The sequence below is a fragment of the Idiotropiscis lumnitzeri genome, chromosome 7 (genome assembly GCF_059441095.1).
Source record: "Idiotropiscis lumnitzeri isolate Australia: NSW breed Sydney's pygmy pipehorse chromosome 7, RoL_Ilum_1.0, whole genome shotgun sequence".
NCBI lineage: Eukaryota > Metazoa > Chordata > Actinopteri > Syngnathiformes > Syngnathidae > Idiotropiscis > Idiotropiscis lumnitzeri.
Genome location: NC_142397.1, coordinates 2717031 through 2730905, shown reverse-complemented (window position 1 = coordinate 2730905; position 13875 = coordinate 2717031). Strand labels below are relative to the sequence as shown.

General features: G+C 42.6%; 1 protein-coding gene across 1 annotated transcript in view; it reads right to left on the bottom strand.

Moving 5' to 3' along the window:
• The window catches only part of maml2 (mastermind like transcriptional coactivator 2), a 29561-nt gene extending 15928 nt beyond the window's left edge, over nt 1–13633 (bottom strand). The window contains exon 1 of the mRNA XM_088301514.1: nt 12645–13633. Coding sequence (XP_088157640.1) covers nt 12645–13067 — 423 coding nt within the window. The 5' untranslated portion in view covers nt 13068–13633. The remainder of the gene's footprint in view (nt 1–12644) is intronic.
• Nucleotides 13634–13875: the final 242 nt, after the last annotated feature.

Genomic DNA, 13875 nt, shown 5'->3' with positions numbered 1-13875 from the left:
GCCCGCCTACAGGACATCAAAACGCTCACCATTCACCTCAGATAAGAGTTAGGTGATAATCCCTGGCACGATTAGTGGAAGAAATACACAAGTACTTTACAACATTTATTTCTTTTGTATGAAAAAAATATTATACATTTTTGGCATATTTTTTAATGACTTGTAATTGTGTTTTCATGATTCTTTCTTACCAACTACGCGATAAAAATGTTTATTATTTTTCAAATTGATATTTGGGCAGTTTTGATGATTTTTCAATTACATCTGTATGTTTGATAACATTTAAATTGTATTTATTAAATTAATTCAAAAATAATCGTAATATATTTCCTAAAGTTTGTATTATTATTTTTTATTTATTTTATTGATCGCTAAATCCTTGAGCATGAGGATGACTGCACCTTTGACTGGTAATTATTCTCAAATAAAATTTCCAGACTTTGCCCTCCCTTTATTTTCTAATTTGTGTATTTAAAGAAACAATATTTTACATCATCTCAATTCTTTCAATGAAGGATTTTAAAATTCCAATTTAGAGTGTTCAATCAAACTATCAAGCATCCCTTAGGAAGGTGGGAGGAAACCGGAGTACCCGGAGAAAAACCACGCAGGCATGGGGAGAACACGCAAACTCCACACAGGAAGGCCGGAGCCGGATTCGAACCCACGACCTCTGCACGGTGAGGCCATGGTGCAAACCAGTCGTCCACCGTGCTTCCTTTCAAATATTTTACAATACTTAAATATTTGTAGTACATTCTTTTGTTGCAATTCAAAATTTTTCTTCTTATGTTCTTGGGTGAGATTCAAACGCGAGCAGATGCGCTGCCCAAATTCTCCACCATGCCACCCTCCAGCCAACAAATATTGGCAAAAGTAACAAAGCAACAGCTAAGGTCGACAAGTCTAAATTAGCGTCAACTGATTCCAGAACTTTTGTCAGTCTCAAACTGAGAGTTCACCTCAGAGCCCGGCTGCTGCGGGCCCGTGGCATGAAAAACGTCCGCCTTTGTTGCCGGATGTGAAAAAAAAAAAAAAAACACCCAATGGACTCTAAAAAAAGCCCCGGAAGGAAACTGGGGGTGGGGTGGGGTGGGGTGGGGTGCATGGCAGCGAGTCTTACTGCAAGTGGAGAGTGGGAGTGAGAAAGGAATGTTCTCGCTCTCCCTCTCTCAAAAAATAATCTGGCTTGCGCTATTGCCGCTGTATAAAACAAATTCAGCAAACCCCCCCCCCACACACACACACACACAATTTGAACAACTTTTACTTCGTGATCACCTCCTTAGTCAAGTCGACAAATGAACGTCCTTTTGTAGGCCTCATCATACCCCCAAAGTCCAATTTTTGCATACTGTTGAAAAAGCGTAGGGGGCTTGAACTTGACCCCTGCGGAACGTGACTCGCTCGCACCTGCTGGAGAGGGAGTTTTTACGGATTGCCACAAAATTTGGTGGACATTTCTGTCATAACAGAACACACAGAAAAGTATCAAGAACGCATACATGAAACACAAAAGCATGTCAGACATTTGGGTTTTCGTACTTTGACGAACTTCGACGATAGAAATTGGCCAATTGCGATCGACTTGGAAGCGGGCATTTTGGGTAGCGTGTTGATGCTAAAAGATTTCTCGCTTCGCAAATGGATTTGGTTGTATAGTTATTTTGTGTGTGTGTGTACTCACTCACTCGTGAGAAAGATAAAAAATAAAAATAAAAATAAAAAGCCCCTGAGACGACTTTCACCAATGGATTCAAATTTGAGTGGGGCATCTCTATCGTGACAGGATGCATGAAAGAGTCTCAATAACCCAAGCCTGTAATTGAACAGGAAGTCAGCCGTTATGGTTTGAAGCAGCCATTTTGACCACATTCCAGGCATTTGAAACGGGTTCCACTTGGAAGAAATAGTCGAACAAGACCAACTTCAATAACCATCAGAACTGATCTTGTTCAAAATTGAAGCGTGGACTGCACACGCCAGAAAGTCAATCAAATATACACACACGTTACCAAATATGGCCACCCAATAGAACCTCAAGATGTAACTTGGCCGTTCCCTTCCCAAAAAGGCGCATCCTGCTCACACGGGACCCTCCTACATTTGTTAGCCAATCCATCCAACCCCCACCGTATGGCACCGGCGCCAGAGTGCAGCGTAGCGTCCGCGACAGCTCGCCGCAGCCCGGCACCAGCGCAAATATCGCAGCCGCGGCTCATCCGGCCGCTTGGCAGCGCAGAGGCCACAAACAAGAGATTCTGTGTTCCACTTGTCTCAATCAAGACTTGAAACTTGCTTCAACGGTCTAGACCAGAGGTCCCCGACCGCCAATTTATGGGCCACATAACGTGACGGAACACAATTTTTTTATATTGATATAAACAGAGTGAAAGAAAACTCTCGTGAACAGAATTACTGAGTAGACTGAACATGCGTAACCCACTGACGGAATTAATAACATTAAAGGTCTTCAAACGCATTTAAACACATAAAAATGAAGAAAATGAATAAAGGTCGCTTACTATAAAATCGACCTTCAGCCCTCGCTTTCTGTCGGCGTAAAAAGCAGGATAAAAGAGGATTTAACGTTCAATAATCTTCGTCAAAAACCGCATTGGCCTCAAACATTTCCTGCTTTTATTCGTCTGCATCGAAATTTGCACAATTTCACACGAAATAGTGTGTTGACATCTAGTGGCAAAAAGTAGAATTACACCCAAAACAAACAAATACACAAACTGGAAACCTGCGATGGGGAGGGGTTGACTGCATCTGTGATTGGCTGGCGACCATTCGAGTGTTTACACAGCTCAAAATCCAAAGTACATTAAAACTCATTCACTGCCAGCATCGGTTAAATGAATGGACTTTTCGACGTATAAATCCGTCAATGGGAGTGAATGAGTTTTAAATTGCATGTAAAAATGTCTGGTAATAAAAATAGAAACCGCCAGACTTTCTGAGCATCCTGATCATTTGTTTTTAATTGTTTCCATACCAAATTGTTTGTGTCACAAAAAAAATAAATAAATAAAATGCAATGAACTGTGCCAGTTTTGCAAAATCTCTGGTTAACTGCAACCATTTTGAGGAAATTGCACTTGATATCTTGATTTTCCCTCCCGAGATTAACAAAAAAAAAATACAAGCCTAATAATAATAATAACAGTGTGATCAAACAGATAGCGATCAGTAATTAATGCGCGGGAAAAACACCCGAGGCCTGTACAAAAGGTCAAAGTTGACGCGTGATTGACAGCGCGGATGAAGACTGACAAGTTAGCCTTTGTTTTCACGCCCAAATCAGACGAGCCACCGGGAGTCTTGATGTCTGAGAGGGGCCCGAATGCTTACGCAACTTTATTTTGCGATGGCCCAATTTGATTAAAAACACGAACGGGAAGGAAAATGCACAACCAACGGGCTTTAAGGTCGCACCTAATACAACTCGGGATGGATCCCAGTTGGATTGATATTGGTGCAAAATGTGTCTCAGGTTTGTTTTAAATGTGCAATCATATTTAAAAAATATGGAATTATATCTTGCAAAAAAATTTGCGAAAAATGCGCCGTTTGTTGGCGGAAAAAGTGGACCTTTTTGGTTTGTGGGAAATTTTTCGGGATGTTGCAAATTTTACCCGAGATTAACTAAATGGGCGGAATAATTTGAATTTATCTATTAGGTTGAATGTGTCATTGGGAATGAATGGTCAATTTATGGGGTGAAATTGAAAATGACAAAGAATGCATGGTAGGAATTTTTTTGTTGTGGTCGGAATGGTGAGAATCGGTTGAGCAATGTGCAAGTTTAAGCGCGTCAATAAAGTGAGGAGAGCAAAACATAAACGATGCAGAATCACGCAAATGTCATGTAATCAAACTGTACATCATCGTTTAACGTCAACAGCGTGGTCATCACATTTTGCAGTGTTCACACGGGGGGGGGTTGTTGTAGGTCACGTGTGCATACACGGGGACTTCCCAGCGAACAGAACCCGACCAGAACCTTAACTTTTATACACTGGCAGCTCGGAAGAGGCGGGACGGAGAAAAAGCCCGAGCTTGCTTGGGCGCCCCCGCCCCTCCCGTGCCCCCCCCCCCCCCTCCCCTACTCGGGAGCCTGGGAAATTGTGCAGCTTGGCCCAGCTCTGAGAAATATCCTGAGCTTGAAATGTAAACATGTCTGAACTCTGATCTGACAGAACCGCCGCCCCCTCCCTCGCCTTGCCCCCCCCACCCCCCTCTTTTTTCCCAGTCCAAGCCACCATTGTGGGCCTTGCAGAGGGGCTTGCCGGTGACATCAGGAGCCCACGTTCTCATTTTTTAACGACCCTGTGGGGAGAACAGGGGACTTTTTTTTTTTTCCCCCGAAAGTCCTAAACCCAATTGTTCCGACGTAGCATTTTGGACTTGAAAGCGTTTTGTTGTGAAGGAATCTGAGGGTGGTGAGGACAGAGTTATTGTGTTGGGGCCGAAGTGGACCTCCACGCCCAGTTCAAACGGACATTGCACAGAGGACACAAAAAAAAACTAAAAATACGGCCCGGTACCAAATGGCACGCGGACCAGTACCAGACCACAGACCAGTGGTTCAAGACCGCTGGTCTACATATATAATTTACTTGAACTTTTTTTTTTTTTTAAAGATTTTACATTCAATTTTTTTTTTTTTTTTTTATCATTTGAATTAATTTTATTTAAATTTATTTTTTTTAAACTAGTTCCCTTTCTCCCTTACTTCATTTCAAAATACCGCCAGTAGTATTTATCATTGTAAAAAAATGAACACCAAAGCCTAGAAGAAGTGGCCTCATCAGACCTGTTTACACGGACACTTTGCAGTGTGAGAACATTTGAAGATAAGCTCGCCGCCTTTCATGCCAAAGTGGCCGCTGACGTCGCAAAAAGACGACAAACAACCAGTGTGTGTCTGTGTGTGTGTGCGTGAGTGTCACACCTGAACACGCCGGTTCCCACAGGGTTCCAGTTTCAGGAAAGCACTCAGAGAAGCGAGGGCCTCTACCGAGCTACAGCACAGCAGCCCCCCCCCCAATAATAGCTAGACTAAAGCACAAGAAATTACTAGGAAATGTCGAAATGGATCGGTGACCATAAGAAAAGTAAATTTAAAAAAAAAAATTTTGCTGTCAAACTAAACCTAAAACAAAGATTACGTTGTGTCGTCACCGCGTGTGACGAATGCTGTCCAACTTCCTGCTGAGATTTAACTCCTGCTCTTTATCTTCAACTCAAAAGCAGATCTGGTGCCATCTACAGGGTCCTGTTTGTCATTACAGCAGATTTCAAACGTGACTTTCCACAGTAAGTGACAGTCGAATACCAGTTGACGAATAAATACGACCTTGGCAGTGAATGATAACCATCATGTGCACAAGACAAATAATCAGAAATAATCCCGAAAATAAAATTTGAAAAAATTCCAGGTCATTTAATGATCACGATAAATACGATTGCTCCTGTTTTGCCAGTTATTCAACTTGACACAAAAGAATCCACTGAGTCACGCACGTGTCACGTTTAATACACTCACTCCTCTCGCCGGCTAAGCACGATTCCCGCCACTTTGCACGATAGAAATGAACATTAACCCTTGTTAGCGCTGCATGCTTTTTAAACGGAGCCCCACGGGCGTGGCGCCTATTGTGCACCTGGACCGCGTGTCCCAGATAACACGGCGGCATTCCTTGAAGACAGAGAATCAGCAGCCATTTTCTTTTTCCCCCTCGCCGTCTTCAAAGACGAACGCAGACGTCCCATAGGCTGCTGAATAAAACATGAACGCGTGCACGGCGGGGTGGTTTGTGAGCGAGACGGATGGAAAGTAGGACTAGTGGAGGTAGTGTACAATAAAAGCAAAAATGTCTTTGATTGAATCGCAAATCCTGGGCTGGTCTGCGGCAAGTCTGGAAACTTGCGTGAGTCACGTCTGGCTTCCGATTGAATCCTTTTCAAATGCACGTGTGTGTTCTTTGGGGAGGATAACGCATCTTTTGAAGTCAAAATCTTAATGAGTCCACGGAAGAAGGAGGCGATGAAAATGCAAATGTCCACGGTTTGAGAGATGGCCCACATTCGCGCATCGTTCGAAGCCGATGCGAAGCCGCTCATGTTGATTTAAGTCTTCACAAAAGCGAGTCGGGATTGGATTTTTTTTTTTTTTTGAGGGATGACCTCACATCCTGCACGTGCGCACGTTTAGCAGCAATGCATAATTAATGTGTTCATTAGTGTAAATTAGGTCTTTTTCATGGCAAATGTGCCGTCACAATTCAAATTAAAATGGAAAATAGAATGAATTTAGAGAAGTGTGATCGGAACAAAAAGACCCGTTAAAAATTAGGAAGGGGGGAAGCTAATTTCTAGTCTAGAGTCAGACATTAAAAAAATAAATTAAACAATAACTCCCTAAAATAAAAACAACAGACCTTGAATTAGAATATGATAAAAATTGTTTCACATTAACTACAAAAAAGTAAATTAAAATAAAAAATTAAATACAACCACAAATTCAAATTTAAGCAAATTTGGAAGTCAGAATAAATTGACACTAAAATTAAACAGAAGAAAAAATAAAAAAAATACATTTTATACTATTTTGGATTTTTTTTTTTTTAAATAATCTATTTTTTTATTTAATTTTAATAAAAAATTTAAAAGAGAGTCAGAATGATTTTGATTCAAATTTCTGATTAAATTTAAAATTAGCGGAAAAAAAGATGAATTAGATACGTGAGAGTCAGAATGACTGAGTAGAGTAAACAAAAGGTTGGATTATACTAAATATTCATTCACGAGGAAAAACAAGACATAGCAAATGAAAAATGATGGAAAACATCAAAATATAGAGAATAAATTTACACTCGGTTAAATTCAACTGAAATGAAATTACCAGGGATAAACGTCCATTTAAAAAATAAATAAAAAAAACCAAGATAAAAACGAGTTTTGATCAAAATGAAAAAAAGCTCCCAGATAAAAATGTCAAAACAATTTGACAAAAAGATTCTGCACATCTCTCGTAGCTAAACAAGGATTATGCCACCATAAAAGGAGAGAGCAAAGTCCCATTTTTAATATTTTTTCTACTGTAAATGCTGAAAACGTCATGTAGCGTGTATGTGACAGGGATTACAAAAGTAAAAGCGGAGCTCCCCTGAGGAGTGAGCATCAGCATCAATCTGGTTTGCGGCCCTGCGTGACCGCCAGCAATCAGGATGATTTTGCGGAGCCAAGTTGTTTCGCATGCCGGCATGCTGATGTCATCACAAAAAAAAAAAAAAAAACATTGAGAACTTCATTTTCATTTATCAAGCAAAGCCCCCAAAGAGTTGATTTTTGCTTTCCCATTCATCTTTCCATTTATTAAGTACGCCTTAAGTAGACGTTATGCTGTTACAAAATTCATATTGGAAAACTTCCCACACTTAAAAATAGAAAACACGAGCAGACAATGTCCGCACACGAAACATAATGGAAAATTAAGAAACATGGCCTGACAGTTAAATAATTAATAAATAAATAAATAAATAAAAATCGTTGGAATCGGTTGAGAACAGTAAAAAAAAATAATAATAAAATAAAATAATAATGGAAAAAAAAAATCGGTGGAATCGGTTGAGAAAAGTAAAAAAAAAAAAAAAATGTGGGCAGAATAACAAAAAAATGGAGACTCATGTAACAGGATAACAAGTCCACGGACTGATATCCTTTCCTAGAAGTAATTAAAAGACGGCGTTTTGGCCTGAGCGCGTGTCTCCAACACGTCTTGGAACGAGTGCTAATCCCAAATTGAGCCCGGAGATTAACGGAGGGCTTTGCAGCGAGCGTACGCAGGCCCTGTTTTGATGTCTTTTAATCGCAGATGCTCGCCTGGAGATCGTCTTAATCCCATCAGGCATCTCGCCGGACGCCAGCTGTCAATAAAAAAAAGCCGCAACAGCGCTTCCAGACGGCAAGTGAAGGCCACTTGAAGGCATTGACGGGACACTAAATTAAAAAAAATCCAAAAAAAAAATCGATGCTACCAGGTGGAAGCCGGAGTGCCGATCGCTTCTCGGCAACGACCTTAAATAGATGAGGAAGACAGTAATTGGTGTCAAGGAAGTACATTTATAAATCCATCCATCCATCATCTGTTCCACGGAAGCACCACTAATAAAATAAAATAAAATAAAATATTTATCTAAATATATATTTTTTTTTTAGTTTAAACTCTGAATACAGGCAAATACGTTCAAGGGTTGCGTCAATTACTCGTGTTTTTTCGCTATTCGCAGCACGTCTTGGTCCCTCGGATTACCGCAATTGTTTCACTTCACAGCATCGACCGCCAGCAGCTTGCTTCAGCGTCAAATAGGTTGCACCCGCCACACACTTTCCCGAGCACGGATACACTGAAAAAGCCGCAAGAGACCAACTTTTTTTTTTTTTTACCCTCCATGCTCATTTGCATTGCTTGTATCCTCACCAGTAGACACTGGATTTAAAGCTGCTGCTTTGTCAACAGACAACACTTTTATTTGCCTCATGTGCCATTTTTTTTTGTTCAACAATACTTCAGATTTCAACAGGGGCCAAAAATGCTTTCCTTCTTTGAATTTGGAGTTGATACAACCTCATTTATGTTTTGAACTGTGAACGGCAAAACGGCTGAAATTCAGTTGCATTTTGGATACATCGGGTCTTTGAGCTGAGGCCTTCCACAAAAGTGAGTTAGTGACACATTATTGCCCCCTGTGGTGCGTTTTCTAACATGAAGCGAATCAGTCGTTAGCGTCTTCTTCCTTTTTATAGCATCAGAGTGACTCACTATCGCCTCCGAAGGCCTGGAGCACAATTGCATTGACATTCAAAGCACCAATAACCCCCCCCCCCCCCCCCCCCCCCCCCCAAAAAAAAAAAAAAAACATTGCCTCAGTGGGTGCACAAAGGTCCTTGTGATTCCACAGTTGACGTTTGTGACCACTTTGTGAGCAGGATGTCCCGCACGCTGCCGTGCCGCCGGCCCGCTCACTTCCCAAATCAGTCACCGGGGGACGAGAACGGGAAGCAACAAAAATCGTGCCTCCGAGCGAAGCGACATGTTGATCGGCAGTCGAGGCCTTGCTTGACTTGGACTAAACGCGTGCAGGAAGTGTACGCCGGCGTTGCAAACGTGCGCGGCTTTCAACAAGGCGCTTGTTAAACGCGGCACGGTAATAAGGCGAGACAACTGCCTTTGCTTTGCGCCATGTTGTTGGCAGACAACTTGTGACTGTTGCCATACACGACAAAAGGCACATTTCAAACAATATTCGCCATTTTTGGGCTTGTTGGAGGTAATGGAGACGTTAGCTGACTACTTCCTGGTGCATGGAGTGTGATGAAAGATGACATTTTGTTTTATGGGTCAGGGGCTGTGATACATTCTTTGAGCAAATGTCTTTCGTTTCGTTTGTTAGCTAGCAGGCTAATTTGAGGTTCATTGAGAATGACATATGATGGACGCTACAATTTTTTCCAAAGGATGTGAACAGAGCTGGGAGATAATTCAATATCAACATGTATCGCGGTTGTTTCTAACCGTTAGCCACGTTAGCCGCTAACGTGGCTGTTTTCACTGTTCGAGCTATCGCAAAAGCCGGCATGATTTTCTGACGAGCCGCACGGCGACGAGACTGACTGACGCTGACGAGACGCTTTTTAAAAACGTACGCTAGCATACACGCTAGCGTGGTTTTTAAAAAACGTACGCTAGCATACATGCTAGTGTACGTTTTACCGCATGTTTTAAGATGGTCTATGTTTTACCTCGTCCAATAATAGTTGTGAAAATACGATACTTAAATTATTCAAACATACGTTAAGAAAATTTTACTTATTCGTGGTAGTTCGTTAGCTAAAAGGCTACTTATTGGTTCATGGAAATTGGCATATTTTTGACAAACATTTGCACTGGAAAGGGAATTTTCCAATGGAAAGTACATGAATTCAGATCCTCAACAAACAATCTAATCCACGTTTTTTTTTTTTTCGTTTTTTTTTTTCCCCCATTTATGGCCGTGATAGAGGACACATTAATACAAACATTACTGATGACGTCTAATAATATGACCTCAACAATAACGACATCAAGTATGCTAACGTCATCGTGCCTTAATTCAAAAGAAAAGAAAATCAGTTCTTTCTTTTTTATTTTTTATGCTTGTGTGTGCGTAATCCTGCTAATAACAACATCATAACGCTCGCTTGTCGATGCTCGGCGGAGGTAAAAATTTGAAGATGCAAAAGAATTATGGGAAATCCCTGCACGGCTCCTTCCCTGCACTTCTCAAATTCCCTCCCAGAGAATATCCTTTGTTAATCTGCTCTCAACCGGCGGCGGCGCTCCCATAATCCTTTGCGCCCGCTCGCCAACTTCAGTGTGAACGCTCAATACTTGCACAACCCAAAATTAGATTGCAAGCTATTTTTCTTTTTTGGAACTATTAACTATAAACAACTAAATAGAAGGTAGCAAGTGTGAATTCTGGAGTCCGGACCTGAAATGCTTTGGAATTCATTTAAAATGCATAAAATGTAAAACGTGAGATGGAAAAAAAAAAAGTTAGAGTGACGTGGGGTGGCCTTGGCCAACCCTGGCCACCCTCTAGCTGCGCCCCTGGGTGGACATCTTGACTTGTGTTAGCGCGTTAGAATCGGCTGAGAAATGTGAAAGGGAGTCGATGGAAGAAAGAAAAAGAATTCTGGTCCAAAATAACATTCTGCAAAAATGCTGAATGAAATCGTGACAAGGAGCCCTTGTGTTGTTGCCGCCTCGCCTCCATCACCGCATGTAGTTAAAAACATATTAACCTCCACAACACGCACGCCAGCGGCTCATTTCCTGCCTGCTAGCACGTCTTTTGCTGCGCTCAGCATTATTCTCTAACACACACACACACACACCCCCACCCCCTGCACACACACACACACACACGCATGATAATGATGTTGCCTGACCTCGTTTAGACAAAACATGATGGGAAGCTGAGGTGCCTCCTATCATGTTCCTCAAAGCACAACAACGTGTCCAACACGCTTCTTGCGTGTCGGGCAAAAAGTGGCGTGACGCACTCACACAGGCGTGTTGGCGGTAAATGAGCGTCGTTGGAAAAATACATATTGGCTTTCCCGAGCTATTCACTGCTGCCTGGTTTCTGGTGCATTTTTTTTTTTTTTTTACTTTTAATATCATTATTGGAGTGAGGTACGGAGACACCTGCCAATCGTCGCTTGCGGGTGCAAAAAAATTAATTTGTAATAAATTCACATCATTTAAAACTAGTTCATACTTGCGTACGGGGATAATAACACAAACATAATTAAGAAATGAGTCATCTTGGCTTCTGGTCAATTCAAATCTCTCATGAGATTGCGATTTATCGTCACATCAATCTGACACAGTCAAGTGAACTTTATTCTCATAATGTGATGACCTTTTATCGAGACAAAATGTGTCTTTGTTCTTGGAAAAGATTAATATTATTATTAAAAATACATTTCATTTTTTCTTTGGGGGAAGATGCTTTTCTCATAGCATTACAACTTTTTTTTTCTGAAAATATTATTTCTTTTTTTAAACCAATTTATGCACAGAGTGCTTAATACTTCCCCAGTACAAACTTTAGAAGAACTGCAGTCATGAGGCGAAAAGCATCGTGATGTTGCCTTTAATATGTTCTCGTTGAATTTCAACCAGTTCTCGCTGTTGGAGCATTGTGAACACAAATTCAAAGCTGCAAGCAGCGATGAGCATCATTTTGTAGCAGCGCGCAGATCACATTCGGTCGCATCGGCAAAAGCGTTTTGCCTGTCTAGCAGAATTTGCTTCTGATTAAGGCTCATTCTGGGCCAACTATAAGCACTGGAATTTGCCCCAAAAATGGTTGCTTTGAGCCAAACCTTTGAAACTTTCAGGCAAGGGTCCTTGACACTTTTTGGTGCATCACTTTATGATTGTCGTTCACTAACCGGCGGAGCTAGACGTGGGCCCAAGGGGCTGCACTGAGATTAAAAAAAAAAAAATATTCTACCGCCTGTTTATTCGGAGTGTAATTCCACAGCCAACCACTGGATGGCAGAACACAAATTGGTGTGACTGTAATTTTGAAAGAAGAACAGAAACAGGAAGTCATTTAAGATCAGCCAAGTTTTGCCGCTAAAATAATCAAATATCAGTCCTATTCGACACAAAGCAGACACTGCAGGTTCATTTTATGTCTCAACAAAGTAAAAAGATCTTGTTAGCTTAGAGAGAGCAATTTGCTGTAAAAACTGAGGGATCAGGTGTTTTTGTGTGATGCATTGCTCTTGCTTTATTTTAATATATTTTGCGTTTAAAGGTGTCTGTATTTTTTATAAAGGGACCTAAAATGAAGGACTGTAAATAATACTAAGTAAGGATATCTGGGGTATATTTGAATAAGTTATGTCTACATCGCGGATTCATTGTAGCTGGAGTGTTGTGGAACTTTACCTCCGTGATGGGGAGAGGGCTGTACATTTGATAAAACATCTCACAACGGCTCCATCGGTAAACAGGGTGTCTCTTCTCATTTAGACAGATAAGTACAGGAGTGGGTCGAACATTTTGGACTCACCGCTATGCGCGTGGACATCTTGTGGTCCCCCTCGGCGCCCCTCAGCTCCCCGTTGCCCCTCCTGGCGCCGTAGTCCGGCGGCGGCGGCTGTCCGGCAGCCCCTCGGCCGCCCTTGCTCTTGCGCGTGCCCGGCCCCTGCTGCACGACGTTGAGCAGTTGCAGCGTGCTCTCGTGCTCCCGGTCCGAGCTCTCGGCCTGGCCGCGGCGGTAGCGGTCCTCGCAGGTGGAGTGGTGTCGCCTGCACAGCTCGATTCGGGCGCGGAGACGCTCCACGATGGCGCTGTGCAGCTGCGGCACCGCCGAGCCTCGGACACCCGCCGAGGAGGCGCCGTGCGCGACGGACATGGAGCCCATGCCGACCGCCAGCATGGGGGCGAAGGCGCCGGCGGCGGCGGCAGATTGAGCCGGGGTCGCCTCTCCCATCCGGGGCGAGGGGGGGTCCGGCTCGATGGGGTTGGTTTGGAAGGAGACCTCAGTGGAGAGCGCACTCCGCTAAGATCCCATGTGGGAAAAAAAAAGAAAATCCTGCAAAATACGGACACAAGTGGCTCCAAAGTGCGAGAAAGACAGTTAAAAAGTCAGGCGATGAATCGTCGTCCTCCGAGGCGAGAAAGTCTAATTTAAAGCAATTAATCCACTCTCGGATTCAATTAATTCGTCATTGTCATCTTTTCCATGCACGGCCACGGTCACGTGTTCCTCACGGGGTCACCCCAAAAAACGTCGTGGGCAAAAGTGCTGAGTGAAAAGGACGTCGAAAACTACCCAAAATCCACGCGGAGTTCTTCTTGTTCTTTCCTCGCCCGGCGTGTCCGCGGATTGAGCTCCTTCTCAAACAGTCCATTGACAGCAGCCGTGAGCGTGCGTGAGTGCGTGCGTGAGGCAACAGAGCGACTCATTGTGCGAGCATGATTCCTGCTCCGACGTGACACGCGCGCGCGCGCACGCACGCTTGAAAGCAACCGGAAGCGCTCTAGCGCCATCTGATGGACTCACGAGGAAATGTGTGACGTTGCATTGTTCAGTCTGTGCAAAAAGGTCCCGCAAGGGTCAACAGGTTGGACTTGCGCATTCTGAAGGTCAAATAAATTCACATATAAAAAGTTAACACGCATTTTATGCTCATTTGCAAATGTCATGCCAACGTTGAATATCATTAACCTTATGTGAGTAGTGTACAGTACGGTATTTATTTATTTATGACTACGTTGCATAATTTGGAAGCATGCGA